At 39.1% G+C, this 17,043-nt stretch overlaps 1 protein-coding gene across 8 annotated transcripts in view; it reads right to left on the bottom strand.

Moving 5' to 3' along the window:
* Window positions 1-272: 272 nt before the first annotated feature.
* Window positions 273-17,043, bottom strand: part of LOC137046988 (probable E3 ubiquitin-protein ligase HERC1) — a 97,902-nt gene continuing 81,131 nt past the window's right edge. For all 8 annotated transcript variants that reach the window (XM_067424522.1, XM_067424516.1, XM_067424518.1 and 5 more), the window contains 16 exons: window positions 16,073-16,198; window positions 15,266-15,404; window positions 14,901-15,082; window positions 14,664-14,819; window positions 14,444-14,566; window positions 13,794-13,896; window positions 13,482-13,651; window positions 13,250-13,388; window positions 8,990-9,156; window positions 8,594-8,763; window positions 8,113-8,278; window positions 7,961-8,037; window positions 7,265-7,517; window positions 7,009-7,161; window positions 5,789-6,094; window positions 273-1,807 (listed from right to left, as the gene is read on the bottom strand). In XM_067424522.1, the coding sequence (XP_067280623.1) occupies window positions 1,622-1,807; window positions 5,789-6,094; window positions 7,009-7,161; window positions 7,265-7,517; window positions 7,961-8,037; window positions 8,113-8,278; window positions 8,594-8,763; window positions 8,990-9,156; window positions 13,250-13,388; window positions 13,482-13,651; window positions 13,794-13,896; window positions 14,444-14,566; window positions 14,664-14,819; window positions 14,901-15,082; window positions 15,266-15,404; window positions 16,073-16,198 (2,616 nt within the window). In that variant the 3' untranslated portion in view covers window positions 273-1,621. The remainder of the gene's footprint in view (window positions 1,808-5,788; window positions 6,095-7,008; window positions 7,162-7,264; window positions 7,518-7,960; window positions 8,038-8,112; window positions 8,279-8,593; window positions 8,764-8,989; window positions 9,157-13,249; window positions 13,389-13,481; window positions 13,652-13,793; window positions 13,897-14,443; window positions 14,567-14,663; window positions 14,820-14,900; window positions 15,083-15,265; window positions 15,405-16,072; window positions 16,199-17,043) is intronic.

Raw genomic sequence — 17,043 nt, 5'->3', positions numbered from 1 at the left:
CAAACAACAGTCAGGTCATGTTCATGCTTTTGTACTTGTGTAGAGAATGTTACGTACTGTATCGCACTTCCAATCCTTTTGATGAGTGGACTGATTCAGAGAGGAAACGTTTTCCCCCTTGTCTTGTCTTTGGAAATGAGAGACTCTGACTGCACTAGAATAGCTGGAATACAAACAGAAGATCATGGAAGACAACAGACATAAACAAAAACTAGTCAGTGCATAATCAGAAACATTTACAAATCAAATTAAAATGACTTGCCAAGCTGACACGACAGTCTGTACACAAAATTTAATTTACAGTACAGTGCATTTTCCATCTGAGAGGCCATCTTCAGAAGATATCATACAGCTTTAGGAGATCATTCTTGCTTTATGGCTTAGTCTGAATTTTAAGCATCGTAAAATGCCACAATATCGCAGCCTAATAAATCAGCCTTAAAGAAATCTTTCATTTGTTCAAGTTAGTTCTGGATACTTCAATAAAAACAATTCAGCCAAGAGATTTATATCAGTAGTGGCTCAGGATGAGAGAATATCTAGATAAAGGAGTCTGAAATCTGTAAATATTGTAGTGAATAAGATTTTCCTCTTATGCTAAAGCGCAATGCATACAGGTCCTAAGTGCAAAACAGCGCAACATCCGCATTGTCCTCATTCTTCTCTCTTCCAACGCAAAAAGCTCACTCAGATAAATATATATATTTTTTGGGGGAAAACAAAACAAATAATAATTTAGCAATACTGTAAACCACTGCATACAGAAGCAGGAGAGACTCCTCTGTCAAACGCATGTTAACCACAAGTAAAAACAATCAAAATATGTTTTACATCCAGCACTGAGGCATACAAGCCCCAAAAACACATAATAACACTGATGATCAATCAGCATAGCGTAACAAAACCTGCACTCTCGCTCTGTGAGAATACACAGACGTACACAAGTCACCAAACATCTCCACGCGCTGTTTCACAGTTGCAAAAAAAGGCTAAAATTCATTAAACCCTACAGTATTTGGCAAATAAAAGTAGGTTCGAGTGCACACGTGCATGGCATTTGCAAGTATACATTCAATTAAGATACAAGCTAGCTCCATACGAACGCCCCAGCGCTCCGACGGCGATTGCTCTGAGGCTCGTTTCCCAGAATAACAGTACTTTTCCCTCCCGCTGAGTCAGAAGGTGTCCCGTATAGTACAGTACAGTAGTTTAAAAGCCTTTGGCATAAACTGGGGCGGGAAGCTAGCTGCCAAGTGCTCACCTACAAACCGCCCCCAGTTTCTGTCGCTAGCGCTGAGAGAAACCTCGCGACCATTCCAGGCACAGAGCTTGTAATGGTATGGTGATATTTTTTTTCTTCGAAATTAGGTTTAAGGAAGCAACATTCAGAAACACGAATATGATACAAAAATTAATAAATAACTAAATAAATTGCTTTAATATTCTGCATTTGACCTGGTGGAAGAACTGGTGAAGTCCATTCTGGTTACTGCAGAGTACGTCAGGATTTATGACTGAGAATTGTATTGCATGTACGAGGAAGAAATTTATAATTTACGAGATTTAGTTTGTTGTTTTTGTGCTATGAAGCATAACAGCGTCTGTATTTGCGAGCAGCGCATCAGTACTCCGTGTCAGAGCCGTCCGCTGGGTCGGTGTTTCGTGACAGCATGTAGTTGTCCATGTCTATGGAGGGGCAGTTGTGAATGGAATAGCGTAGGCGCTCGGCTAATATGGCCTGGCTTGTGTAGGGAGGAAGGCGGAGCTGAAAGAAGCACGTCTGGGCTGTAGGAAGGCCGTTCATAGGCTGTTGAGAGAACATAAAGAGAAAGTAAAGACCTGGGCTTGATCCCAATGCACAATACTGCTATTAGGCTTGGAAAGTACATACTACAGTATGACTACGCCTTTCAGACACTTTTAATCAGCCAGGCTCATTAATCTGGTGATATGATGATAATGCTAACCCTTTTACTAACCAAATCTACTGACAACCTTTTCATAAACAAACATTAATAATATAAATTAAATAATAATATAATATATAAATGATTAAAAATGTTTCATTTTGGGTGAATTTTAATTAAATAATACTACATTTTATATTCAAAAGTTATTTTAATTTTATAAATCTTGTCTGCATTTAATTTGTTGTCATTACATAATTATATTAAAATCATATTATATCATTTTATATTATATATTAAATGACCCAAAGTTTTATGTGTGTTCAGAAGTGTATGTACAGTCTTGTTCAAAATAATAGCAGTACAATGTGACTAACCAGAATAATCAAGGTTTTTAGTATATTTTTTATTGCTACGTGGCAAACAAGTTACCAGTAGGTTCAGTAGATTCTCAGAAAACAAATGAGACCCAGCATTCATGATATGCACGCTCTTAAGGCTGTGCAATTGGGCAATTAGTTGAATTAGTTGAAAGGGGTGTGTTCAAAAAAATAGCAGTGTGGCATTCAATCACTGAGGTCATCAATTTTGTGAAGAAACAGGTGTGAATCAGGTGGCCCCTATTTAAGGATGAAGCCAACACTTGTTGAACATGCATTTGAAAGCTGAGGAAAATGGGTCGTTCAAGACATTGTTCAGAAGAACAGCGTACTTTGATTAAAAAGTTGATTAGAGAGAGGAAAACCTATAAAGAGGTGCAAAAAATGATAGGCTGTTCAGCTAAAATGATCTCCAATGCCTTAAAATGGAGAGCAAAACCAGAGAGACGTGGAAGAAAACGGAAGACAACCATCAAAATGGATAGAAGAATAACCAGAATGGCAAAGGCTCAGCCAATGATCACCTCCAGGATGATCAAAGACAGTCTGGAGTTACCTGTAAGTACTGTGACAGTTAGAAGACGTCTGTGTGAAGCTAATCTATTTTCAAGAATCCCCCGCAAAGTCCCTCTGTTAAACAAAAGGCATGTGCAGAAGAGGTTACAATTTGCCAAAGAACACATCAACTGGCCTAAAGAGAAATGGAGGAACATTTTGTGGACTGATGAGAGTAAAATTGTTCTTTTTGGGTCCAAGGGCCACAGGCAGTTTGTGAGACGACCCCCAAACTCTGAATTCAAGCCACAGTACACAGTGAAGACAGTGAAGCATGGAGGTGCAAGCATCATGATATGGGCATGTTTCTCCTACTATGGTGTTGGGCCTATTTATCGCATACCAGGGATCATGGATCAGTTTGCATGTGTTAAAATACTTGAAGAGGTCATGTTGCCCTATGCTGAAGAGGACATGCCCTTGAAACGGTTGTTTCAACAAGACAATGACCCAAAACACACTAGTAAACGGGCAAAGTCTTGGTTCCAAACCTACAAAATTAATGTTATGGAGTGGCCAGCCCAATCTCCAGACCTTAATCCAATTGAGAACTTGTGGGGTGATATCAAAAATGCTGTTTCTGAAGCAAAACCAAGAAATGTGAATGAATTGTGGAATGTTGTTAAAGAATCATGGAGTGGAATAACAGCTGAGAGGTGCCACAAGTTGGTTGACTCCATGCCACACAGATGTCAAGCAGTTTTAAAAAACTGTGGTCATACAACTAAATATTAGTTTAGTGATTCACAGGATTGCTAAATCCCAGAAAAAAAAAATGTTTGTACAAAATAGTTTTGAGTTTGTACAGTCAAAGGTAGACACTGCTATTTTTTTTGAACACACCCCTTTCAACTAATTGCCCAATTGCACAGCCTTAAGAGCGTGCATATCATGAATGCTGGGTCTCATTTGTTTTCTGACAATCTACTGAACCTACTGGTAACTTGTTTGCCACGTAGCAATAAAAAATATACTAAAACCTTGATTATTCTGGTTAGTCACATTGTACTGCTAGTATTTTGAACAAGACTGTATGTACAGTGGGTAAGGAAAGTATTCAGAGCCCCTTAAATGTTTCACTCTTTGTTATATTGCAGCCATTTGCTAAAATCATTTAAGTTCATTTTTTTCTCATTTATGTACACACAGCACCCAATATTGACAGAAAAACACAAAATTGTTGATATTTTTGCAGATTTATTAAAAAGAAAAACTGAAATATCACATGGTCCTATTCAGACCCTGTGCTGTGACACTCATTTGTGACCGATCATGGACTGTAGGGACAGAAGTCGGTTCTTTTGAGTTATTCTGAAAGTATAGTCACGATGTGTGACACATGGAAATCTGATAATATTTGGAGAAGTTGTGGCCATTTGAAAGTAGGCATTTAAAAAAGTTTAAACTGGAGAAAACGGTCTCTAAAGTTTTGCAGTTCTCACCTGTTCTCACCTGTTGAGTGACAATAGGGCTCATTTACATCTCATTTAGATAAGCCATACCCCCTGTAAAGCTGCATGGTTGCATAATGCATAGTAACGATAGATGTAACTGGAAAAACTCGGACCACACATTAATAATAAAGGATAGCAGATGTTAACATTACGATATAGTAATGTTTTTTTTTTGGCAAGTGATACAATGCTAAAAAGTACCATTGAAATGACAGTTAATAACAATAGGTAGGTATGGGAAGGTCTAAACATGAGATAATGTGTACATGTTCTTAGAATGAACACAAAACGACAAACTTTGGTGTTTATGGAAACTCACACCATAAGAAAAAGAAAAGTATTGTTGCAGATCTCGTGGCCGCCAATGAAATAAGTCGTTCGGGAACACTTTATGTTTGCTGGGGTCTTCTTTGGGATGTACTGTGTGTCTTTTTTATGGGGATAAACAGAGAAATGGGTAAGGTGCATGTTATCAAGTTTTGACGGAACTCGATCAGAGGTTTGAATCCACCTTTTGCCACACTAACCGAGAAACACTTATTATTAAACACGTTAGATCCTTTATTTCCACTTTGCTAATATTTTCTCAATCCTTATAAAAAAAAAAAATACCTTTCCGATCTGAAGTGTGATGGGAACAGGGAGTAGAGAAAGTGTGGCGGATTCGAACCTCTGATCGATTTACTTCAAAACTTGATGACATGCGCCTTACCCCTACACTATAGCCATGGTTACGGATTTTCCCCATTTCTCTGTCTTTATCCCCATCAAATGTTACTATCGATATAGCCTTTGATATCTTACGGTCCAACTTGTCTGACACCAGTCAGATACATTCTGGTGTGTGTATATTAATGAGAAAAAATGAACTTAAGTGATTTTAGCAAATGGCTGCAATATAACAAAGAATAAACCCACACACGTGTGTGTGTGTGTGTGTGTGTGTGTGTGTGTGTGTGTGTGTGTGTGTGTGTGTGTGTGTGTGTGTGTGTGTGTGTGTGTGTGTGTGTGTGTGTGTGTGTGTGTGTGTGTGTGTGTGTCAGGACAGGAATTTTGGGTTTTCATGAGCTGTATGCCAAAATCATCAGTATTAAAACAATAAAAGACCTGAAATATTTCAGTTGGTGTGCATTGAATCTAAAATATATGAAAGTTAAATTTTTATCATTACATTATGGAAAATAATGAACTTTTATCACATATGCAAATTTTTTGAGAAGGGCCTGTATATATTTATATATAAATCTAAATGATCAATTAAATGCATGCATACATTTATTTCAAAATCATAAAAAATCTTACTGGCTGCAAACTATACATATTTCAATAAAATATTTAAATAAAATTATATTTAGTATAATAAATTAAAATGTAATAAATGTATTTCAATTTAATAAACAGAAATTAAAAACTAATTTGAATAAATAATACAATTTAATAATAAAATACATTTAAAAATAATTTAAATTTAATCATGTGGCATTGGCCATACCCGATCAACTTTGATGATCTGAAACTTTTGTGTGATGTCTGCCGGATTGGATGGCAGTCTGGAGCGTCCGGACACGAAACGCAGGAACAGGACTCTCTCCTCATTGGTGAATTCCGCAAGGCTCTGCCACAACCAGCCAATGAGTTGGTGGCTGTCGGTAACGTCACGGTATCGTACCACCTTCTTAAGCATCTCCACAGAGACCTCGGGCAGGCCACACACCAGCTGTTCCAGCTGCCGAGCCGTTAGCAGGGAGAGCAACGGAACTGGGATGATGGAGGACATGCCCTCCCTCACTGCTGCCACCTACACAAACAGATGCACACGTGCTGTGTTACCACTGCTTATGTTCTGTTAGCATTTGAGATCAGTTTATTGGCATTATTACATACTGCAGAGCCACTAACATGGTTGATGTGGAGTTAGTTGTTCTCATTTATCTCTACACATAGAGAGAGTCAATATTTGAGTTATTGTGGCTCTTAGTTCATGTCTGTTAGCTTCATCTATATGCTAATATACTCCAAATGTTGACAAATTCCCTTTTAGCAGAAAAGTGCACTGTAAATTTAGACATTTCCAGGAAATACTGGTACATAAAATACTGATGATTCACAGATGTATGTACACTTATGAAAAGACTAAATATGAGTATTGCCATTTTACAGCTGTACTATATTTAATAATAATACTATTAAATATATAATTTAATTTGATCTTACAATTATATACATAATTAAATAATAATTATTTAATATTTTATTTAATAATTTCCAATAAAATAAAATTCCATTATTATTCAGTTATATTGATATAATTATCACAATATGATTTTTTTGCCAAATTGTCCAAACCTCAACCCTCAGCTTGTTGCCCCCAAACAAGCACAGTAAATCATATTATTATTATTATTTTCAAACATTTATCAGTCTGGTTTTATCCGAAAAATCACTTAGTTTTCCCCCCAAAAAATAATTTTGCCCTAATAAATTCCCAAACTATTATCCGATTATTTTAATCAATACTTTAATCATGTCACATTATGTTTTAATAAAAAATATTTAATTATCAGCATGGGGTGTCTCAAGATGGCAGTATGCAAATTATGCAGTACAGTTATTCTAAAACCTCCTATTGTGTTTCATAGAAGAAGAAAAAAAACATGGGATTGGACCAAAAGTAGCAGAATATCCATTTTCAGGTGAATTGTGGCTTGATACCTGTCTGTCCATCTCATGAAGTCTGTAGTGCAGGGCTCTCTCCACATAATCGTTCCTGTTGGAGAATGTCAGGGGGAAGTTATGTCCACCTGGAATTACTGGAACCAACGTGCCATCAGCACTGTGAGCCACAAACGAGTCCAGAGGGATCATCTACAAATCCAGAAAAAAGACCAGACAGTGAGAAAGGAGAAAGTTACGTGTTTGATGTCTGAATGGGTGATCTCTGCTAGTCTCTCAGGAGTGTATGGCTCACCACTGTGAAGTTCTCTTCATTGATCACGCTGTTGTCCAGGTGCAAGATGCCCTGAAGTGAACGGTACGTGAGCAGGTCCACCTCCTCCAGGTCGCCGGCTCCCAGAGGAATACAGCACATTTGTTTCCAAACCCATGGTGCCAGGTGCAGATCCAAGGGCTTTTTAGTTCGAATGGCCACCGCCATTAGGATCCCCAAGAAGCGAAACTGCACAATGTGATCATCCGAGACTGCTGCTGGGTTCAGCAAGAATCTGTCCAGACCATGGAGGTTAGCGGAAAAACAGTATCTTTTTTAGTGCCAATAGAGTGTTGCAGGGTTGACATATTTTTGTAGACCAAAACCCAGAAACTAGTTAACATTAACTTTGGTTAAATGTCTAAAATAATGTGTGTGGTGAAAACGAGTTCAATATATTTTCACACTTCATTCTTCAACATAAAAAACATCAGTTATACCCCTAGTGAATTTTTTAAAGGTGCGATATATAGGATTGACAGCTAGTGGTCGAAAGTAAGTAACAGAGTTATGGTCTGGCAAAGTTTCATAGTTAATCATTTCCAAAGGGGTGTCACCAACAAATGTTGCTCAAATGCCTCTGGGCGCAATTGGGTAGACCTAAAACCAGCTTGGTCTACAAAAACACTGCAGCACTCTTTTACATTCTGCTTACACATCTCAGTGTCTACAACGTACCGGTCCGTGTTACTGCCAACATCTGCAGTGCTGTTAGGAGTGTGAATAAGAAGGTCGACCACACCAGACTGCAACTCCTGGGAAAAGAAAATTTGGTTCTGAATGCATGAATAAAAAGCGACCCCCCTCCGGGTTGTTGGAGTTAGAGTTACCTGGCACATCTCAGTGATGGTGTCGTCAAACACGCCCCCGGCATCATCCGCCCCCTCTCCAACCAACTTCACCTTCCATGCTCTGGAGGGCAGACGCAGCTCAGTAGGGTTCAGGTTCACCACCTGCTTGGCGATCTGCACGAAAATGGGCTTGCTAGAGCGCCCCCTGTGAATTTGGCAAAAACAAATCTGTAGCTCAAAACGCGAACACTATCAACTATCTGTCTATACATTCTCTACAAAAATATTTAACGCAGAATAAGAATGTCTATATAAATCACTTATTATTGTTAATGCAATTAAATACAATATTAAACAAAATAATAAACATAAATTATTCTTTGCTTAGCGTGAAACACGCAGTGCATATATTTATTTAAATTAATCACAACCTTTGCAATTTTATAATCGCACTAAGCCATATCCCGATTTCAATTTTATTTCGATTAATCGTGCACCTTGATTAAATTAAGTCTCGCACCTGGTGGAGATTCGTTTGACTGTGATCTGTGGGCCGTAGGTCTTCCCTTGGGTCATGGTTCTGCCGATAGTGCGAACGAGAGGAAGTGTGTTGACTTTCGGAGACAGGAGGCCTCGGAGTTGGCCTTGTACGATGGCAGCGGTACCTGAGCTGTAGCGAGAAGTATTCACCTGGAAAGCAGCCAGAGAGTGACACAGTCAGACAAAACGCTTGCTTGGAAATCGAGCGACAGAGACCTATTAGTCTGGAGGTAAAAAACAGGAGTCATAACAAGGCACACTTTCACACTGGACACAAATTCAGCTGAGCTTAGAAAATGATAAGAGGTTCTTGGCAGGGACTCAGTTTCTTTCCAGTGTGTGTCTGTGCTCATGTTTTATTATTGATTATGTGTACCTGACTGCGAGGGTCGAGGTTCAGAAGCCTCCAGGACTTGTACATAAGATCAGAGAAGTGGTAGAGCACTCTGAGACGGGTGTTCAGCACTTCAGGGCTGCAGTCTTTAAGGGCGTTATACTGCGGGGGCACTGACTGGGGCAAACCCAGCTGTATCCCTGAGCAACCTGCAAAATACAGAGTCAGAGTTGTTGACATGAGACACAAAAGCAAATCTCACATCCAACAGCTGAGGAACTGATCCTTGAACAGTGACACTGATAAGCTCAGAAACCATGGAGATGTCAACAAAGATGAATTAAAGGGATAGTTCACCCAAAAATTAAAATTTGATGTTTATCTGCTTACCCTCAGGGCATCCAAGATGTAGGTGTCTTTGTTTCTCCAGTAGAACACAAATAAAGATTTTTAACTCCAACCGTTACTCGTTTCGTATAATTCATGTCAATGGGGTGTAATTCTATGAGTGAGGGCCACTATAAGAGTAAAAAACCCATAGACATACGAATCCATATTAAACCCTGCGGCTTGAGGTGACACATTGATATCTTAAGACACGAAACGATCGGTTTGTGTAAGAAACCGAACAGTATTTACAGTCCCTGACAAAAGTCTTGTCGCTTATCTATTTTCTAGAAATAGCTGATATTAACCTGACTTTTAATTAATTCATTGGTGTTAGAAATAGCTCATATGAAAAGCTAAAACCCTCCCAAATGATGTTTAATGCACTGAAATAAATCATTTTCACAGAAAAAATATTTATCATTTAATCAAGACAGAAAGGTCAAATTTTGGCAAGACAAAAGTTTTGTCGCCTATACAGAAATTGAACAAATTTACTGCAAATACAAAAATATGTCAGCAAATTAAGTTGTGGTGCTGTGAGATCCAAATTTAATAGCTTGTATGACTTCCATGAGCTTGAAGGACTGCATCCATGCGGTTTGGCAAGGATTCATACAATTTATTGATGAAGTCATCAGGAATAGCTAAGAAAGCAGTCTTGCAGTCTAGTTCATCAATATTCTTTGATTTCGTCTTCCATGCGTCCTCTTTCATCCTACCCCACATATGCTCAATGATGTTCATGTCTGGTGACTGGGCTGGCCAATCCTGGAGCATCTTGATCTTCTTCGCCTTGAGGAACTTTGATGTGGAGATGGAAGTATGCGATGGAGCACCGTCCTGCTGCAGAATTTGGCCTCTTTTATGGTTGGGAATATAAGAGGTAGCTAAGATTTCTTGGTATTTTAGACTATTGATGTTGCCTTCCACCCTGCAGATCTCTCGCACACCCCCATACTGGATGTAACCCCAGACCATGATTTTTCCGCCACCAAACTTCACTGTTTTCTGGGTGAATCTCGGATCCATTCGGGCACCAGTAGGTCCCCTGCAATATTTGCGGCGACTGTGGTGTAATTCAACAGAAGATTCATCTGAAAAATCCACCTTCTGCCACTTTTCCTGCGTCCATCCTTTTAGCAGGCTGTGGGCCTTGGCAAATGCCACACGGTTTTTCAATTGTCTTTTGTTTAGTGCTGGCTTCTGGGCACTGATTCGACCATGGAGGCCATTTCGAGACAGAATCCGACAAACTGTTCTGGTTGACAAAGGGACTTCAGGTGACCAGGTCTCGTGGAGCTCTGCTGCAGTGGAAAATGGGCTGGCCTTTGATTTTCGAGCCAACAAACGGTCCTCTCGAGCAGTTGTCTTGTGGGGTCTGCCTGACCTGGGCTTGTCAAAAACATCTCCAGTCTCTTCAAATCTTTTTTTTATCCTCTGTACTTGACGCTGAGACACATTGAAGATGTCTGCCACATCAGCAGTGGATCTGTTCTTCAGCCTCTTGATAATCAAAACTTTAGTCTCAGGGTGAATCTTAGGCATGTTTGCAGAGGTCTAGTTGCAGTTGATGTGAAGGTCTAGTGTACTGGGGTTCTTTTTATACACACTTGAGACCTAATTGATCCATTATTAGTCACAGGTGAAGCTCATATGACAAGGCGACAACACTTATGTCTTTGCAAAAATTGACTCAATGGGCTTTACCAAGCTGTGAATATTAGAATACTTTTTGAAAGTTTAGTTTTTCACTGAACCATTATCACAAAAGCTGGTGGGATTAAAATGAGCCATTTCTTGTAAAAAAAATCTTGATTAGATATATATTTCAGTGGCACTTTAGGTCAACTTGTACACAAGCGACAAGACTTTTGTCAGAGACTGTATATCATTTTTTACCTCAAATACAAAACTATGTCAAACAACCGCGAACGCACCATCCCTTCCACTGGATGAGGTCAAATTACACGATATGGCATACGATATGCGCGAGACATCACTTCCGCTGCTTGGATCCCATTGAGATACGCCATATTGTGTACATTTGACCTCATCCAGCAGAAGAGATGGCGTGCTCACGGTTTTTGGACATAGGGTGGGTTGCACCAACAAGGATTAAATTAAACTCAGTTCAGAGCTAATCTAGGATTTGTTGATCTAGGCTTTATTTTAAATCTAGTTGTGTTTCACCACTTAATTTTAAACCCAGATTAACAAATCTGGGATTAGAATTTAACCTGCGTTTAAAGCCTCCATTTACAATACATTTTTGCCGCCATGATAGATTCGTCATTGACAGCAACAATACTAATATTCAATTTCCTTCTCTACTGACCACCAGAAACTCTAGGAAAGTAGGAAAGGAAATAAACTTGTAAAATGTCAGCTGTCTTTATAAAGCGCTACGTAGAGAGACCGTTACTGATCAAGCAGGCAATAAAAACACAGCGGCAGCGCGTGCAGATTTTTTATACGCCTGGAAATATATTTATAGAAGGCTATCAGTTAATGGAGTATATTGTGGTAGCATGACAACTGTCATGATTGGCTATGAGTGACTATAGTTACTCCGCTCTTGACGGCGCCGCCCATCCCGTTTGATCGCGTGGAGCGGGCATGAGAAACGCGAGGCGGTTGCGATCACTGGCGCTCACCACATCATCACAGCTGCCGACCGTTAAATGCTAAATATAATCCTCTCTTCTTTTCTTTGTCCGACACCGAGATGAGTGACGGATCTGCATCCCGGACTCGACAGCAGGCATAAAGTCACGAGCCGCCATGACCCCCACACTCTGATGGCTCAATTCGCTTTTGTTCATTTTTATTAGAAATAAACACCTCTCTGTGACCTGACAACACACCCACAGTTTCTCTCTCTTTTCAATCATCTGCATAATTTAATTGCAGGTGCACTTTATTTTATTTAAACCTCCTCACATGTAAATTTAAAATTAATTCATAATTGAGATTTAAATCTGAGTTTAAAGTTATGGAGCAACAGGATTAAAGTTAAACTATCTTAAATAGAAATTAAATCCAGGAGCAAAATGATAGCTTAAATGCAAACCTGCTTATTTTTAAACAAGGTTTAAAGTTTGGTGCAACAGAATTATAAAATAAACCTTTATTTAATCTAGATTTAAGATTAATCCTTGTTGGAGCAACCCACCCTATATACCCATATCGTGTTTTATTTGAGGTACAAAATGATATAAATACTGTTCGGTTTCTCACACAAAACGATCGTTTCGTGTCTTAAGACATCAATGTGTCGCCACAAACCACAGGGTTTAATATGGATTTGTATGTCTATGTGTTTTTTACTCTCATAGAATTACACCCCATTGGCATGCATTATACGAGCAACGGTTGGAGTTAAAAATCTTCATTTGTGTTCTACTGAAGAGACAAACACACCTACATCTTGGATCCCCTGGGGGTAAGCAGATAAACATCAAATTTTCATTTTTGTGTGAACTATCCCTTTAAGCCAGGATTCAGCAGAAAAATGTTGCATATCTGAATTTTTTATATTACAGTTTAAATTAGAAAGTTCAGAAGAGCAGCATTTATTTGAAATAGAAATCTCTTGTAAAATTCTAAATGCTTTTTTGTCAATCCTTAATGAATAAAAGCATGTATTTCAAATCAATTCAAATCAAATCAAATATAACTAACCCCAAATGTTTGTTTGTTTTAGGATTTTGTTGATTCTCAGGATGTTTCCAGGCCTGAAAACCTTCTCTTTTTTTTGAGAAGTGATTGACATTTACTTTAAAAGTGCTAGCTCTGTGGTGTATTTGAGTGAACGGTAACGTAGTTGCTGCCCATGAGGAGCTTTCCAAAACTTTTACTTATGAGGTTCCAAACCATCTTACAAGGATTTATTTCCAAGCCTGTGGTGTGTACCTGAAGCTCTGGTTGACAGAGCCGGTGTGGTCCATGCCGAGGTATGACAGCGTCCAGCAGAGATCTGCCTGATGTTCTTGCCCTGTAGAACAGTAACTAAAGTGGGCTCTTTGACGGGATTGGAATGGCCCAGACCCAGCTGCAATGAACATAGAGGACATAAGCTCAACTAAATATTCACGCAATCACACATGACGGTAAAGCATCGGTGCACTATTTCAGCTGACTTTACCTGGGCCTCACAGTTGCAGCCCCATGCGTACACGTCTCCAGTGTTGGATAAAGCAAGGACGTGCTCACAGCCCACAGCGATGTCCTCAATAAACACGCCCTCCAAAGCTGGAATGATCTGTGGACGGTTGTGATTCTTCAGCATGGGATCCGGCAGACCTATCAGACGCTCTGTGAAAACACACACACACACACATAAGGGCTTTGGAAAGACACACAGTCAGCTTTACATTCAGACATCTCATTTAAAAAAAGTAAATAACGCCACATTTACACACAAACACATTTGAATGAAGATTCCTTGAGGGTCTACCTTGGCCAAATGTGTAGACGTGTCCATCTTTGGCCAGAACCACTGAGAAATGCGTTCCACATCCGACCTTTTTAATGCCTTTATTGCAAAGAGCCTCCACTTTCTGCCAACCAACAGAAACGCAGGTCAATGAGCCAATGGACAAAACACATACACATACAGTTAGGGGTCCGTAGGATTTTCTTTTAAGATTGTAATACTTTTTTTGTAAGGAGGATGCTTTAAATTGATCAAAAGTGACTGAGGGCAGTTATAATGTTACAAAAGATTTCTACTTCTAATAAATACAGGATACTATTCATCAATGTATCCGGATAAAAAAGCAGAACAACCACTTAACTTTGATAATAATAAAAAAAAAAGGTATCTTGAGTACCAAATCAGCATATTAGAATGATTTCTGAAGGATCATGTGACACTGAAGACTGAGTAATGATGCTGCAAATTCAGCTTTGTCATCACAGGAATAAAATGTATACAAAATATTAAAATAGAAAACTATTCCATAATATTTCACAATGATACTATTTTAACTTTGGTGAGCATAAGATATTTTTTTCAGAAATATCTTATCAAATCTTATGAAACCGAAACTTTTGAACAGTATTTTAGCTACTGATCAGCCAGTGAGAAGATCAGTGCGACAGTACCTGTGGGTAGCACTTCACTGTGCATGGCCCGATTCCCAGTTTACCATAATCGCCATCTCCGAAGGCCCAAACGGTCAGGCCGTCTGATGACAGGACCAAAGTATGATTGATACCACATGACACCTAAACATGAGCGGAAAGGTCATCTACACTCATCACGCATTGGTCAAAGGTCATATGCACCTATTAGCATGAAAGTCAAAACTTGGCAAAGTAGCACCTGTCCAATGTGGCATCCATCTAGTGCTGTAACCCTCTCCGGGACCATCTTGTTTGAAGTCGACCTTTGTCCCAAGCGTCCAGAATCTCCACTGCCAAAGGTGAAGAGTTTTCCGTCTGCTGTGACGACAGCTGAGTGTTTGAACCCGCATGCCAGCTGAGGAGGGGAAACGAAGTTCAAATGAAAGCTGGTCATGTGATGGTTTTGGTGATTATCTTGAACGGTCATTTCCTGTACCTGCACAACTTCCTCTCCTTGCAGAGCCTCGATCTGTTTGGGTCGCCTTTGCCGTTCACTGTTGCCGTGGCCGAGTTTCCCATAATCCCCATCACCCCAGCTGAACACCTCTCCAGTCTCTGTGAGAGCCAGTGAGTGTCCATCTGAACCGTATGATGTCACTAGCTGTGTTACTACATAACCTAACAGGGGCAAAAAAAAAAAAATCATAAAATCATATTCCATGCAATACATGCAATATATATATTTGCTATACAAGTACATTACATTGAGTTCAAGTTTAGAGAATTATATATATATATATATATATATATATATATATATATATATATATATATATATATATATAGTGTGATTTGTATTACCTTGTAAAGCTGAGATGATAGTTGGGGTGTAGAGGTCATCTGAATTACCCTGTCCAAGTCGCCCATAACTGCCCTCCCCTACAGCCAGAACTGTACCATTAGCCTGAACTAGGAATGTGCAGTTCTGACCGCACACAACCTGAGAGTAACACACATCAGACAAAGAAAGAGAGGATAACTCTTTCTTAAATAAAAAATGAACATGCTTATTTTAAAGGGTTAGTCAAAAATTCAATTTCTGTCATCATTTACTTACCCTTTTGTCATTCCAAACCTATAAGACTTTCATTCATCTTCGGAACGAGATTTATTCTCCTGTTACGCAGCACGTTTGAGCTTCCTCAAAAACCAATGGGGTTCAGTCTCATGTTACACATCCTGTTTGAGCGTCCTCAAGAACCAATGAGGTTTATTTTCGTGTAATGCTGCACGTTTGAGCTTCCTCAAGAACCAATGAAGTTTATTCATGTTGAATTCTGTAGATTCTGTTGAGCTTCTGTTTATGTTGGCTGGTCAATGTTTATATGTGAATTAAAGCCTAAATTGAATCTGTTCATCATTAAAGAAAACATCTCTAGAGAAAATGTGGACTAAACCTCTTGATTCATATTATAGATTTGTTTTAAAATCACTTTATGAACTTTTTGAAGTGTCAAAGTGGTAGTTGTGTAGCTGTCAATGTAGGGACAGAAAGCTCTCAGATTTCATCAAAAATATCTTCATTTGTGTTCTGAAGATGAATGAAAGTATCACTCACTTTAAGAGGTGTTGTGGTAATTTTGCAATCATTTTGTGTTGGTACTCTACCTGTTGAGTCTGAGAAAGGGAGGGCGCAAGAGTGGGCACAGATGCACTGGTTCCAGCATCGGCCAGTTGCCCATGACGTCCGTTACCCCACAGATAAACCTCACTTTTACCACCCTGCTGCCAGTCCTGTAAAACACACAAACACAGTTTTATTAGATTAAAATAAGATCTTTAAACTATCCCTATTATGCCATTTTAAAGGTTCTAAATTTTATTTTGGAGGTCACCTACAATAGGTTTACATGCATGCATCCAAGAGTTTTTTTTATAATATACATTAAAGCACCTCACATTTTTACAGCCTCTGAAACTCTTGATTAAGGATTAAGTCTCCCTAAACCCCTCCTTTCTGACCCACTCAGCTCTGATTAATCAGATGGCCCAGTCTGTTGTGATTACTCCGCTTACAGCGCGTGTCGGAAACGAAATGCCCATTACCATATCTACCTGTGGAGGCTTCCTTAGCACTTGATACACAGTTATACAAATAATAATGACCAGCGGTTTTACCGCAGAAAATAGCGGTACTCTAAATTCCCAGGACACAAACCAAACTCTTGTTTATAAAGGCGGGTCACAGTTGAACTTCACGGGCAGCCAATGAAGACCATAAGCTGGTATTATCCAATTTGGAGTTATATTAAAAAATGTCCTGTCTCTTCCAAGCATCATAATGGCAGTAAATGACAGCCCAAAAATTGAAGCTCAAAGAAGCGCATCCATCCATTATAAAAGTGCTCCACACGGCTCCCGAGGGGTTAATAAAGGCCTTCTGAAGCTAATCGATGGATCTGTGTAAGAAAAATATCTATATTCAACACAATATGAAAAAAGCATAACCGGTGCGATGACGTCGTTAAACTGTAAGGTAGCTGTATATTTTACTTTATAAAGTTTTAAATATGTATATTTTTCTTACACAAACCCAACGATTCGCTTCAGAAGGCCTTTATTAACCCCCTGGAGCTGTG

The sequence above is a fragment of the Pseudorasbora parva genome, chromosome 18, assembly GCF_024679245.1.
Source record: "Pseudorasbora parva isolate DD20220531a chromosome 18, ASM2467924v1, whole genome shotgun sequence".
Taxonomy (NCBI): Eukaryota; Metazoa; Chordata; class Actinopteri; order Cypriniformes; family Gobionidae; genus Pseudorasbora; species Pseudorasbora parva.
Note: the sequence above shows the minus strand (reverse complement) of the source record. Positions and strands in the feature narration are given on the sequence as shown.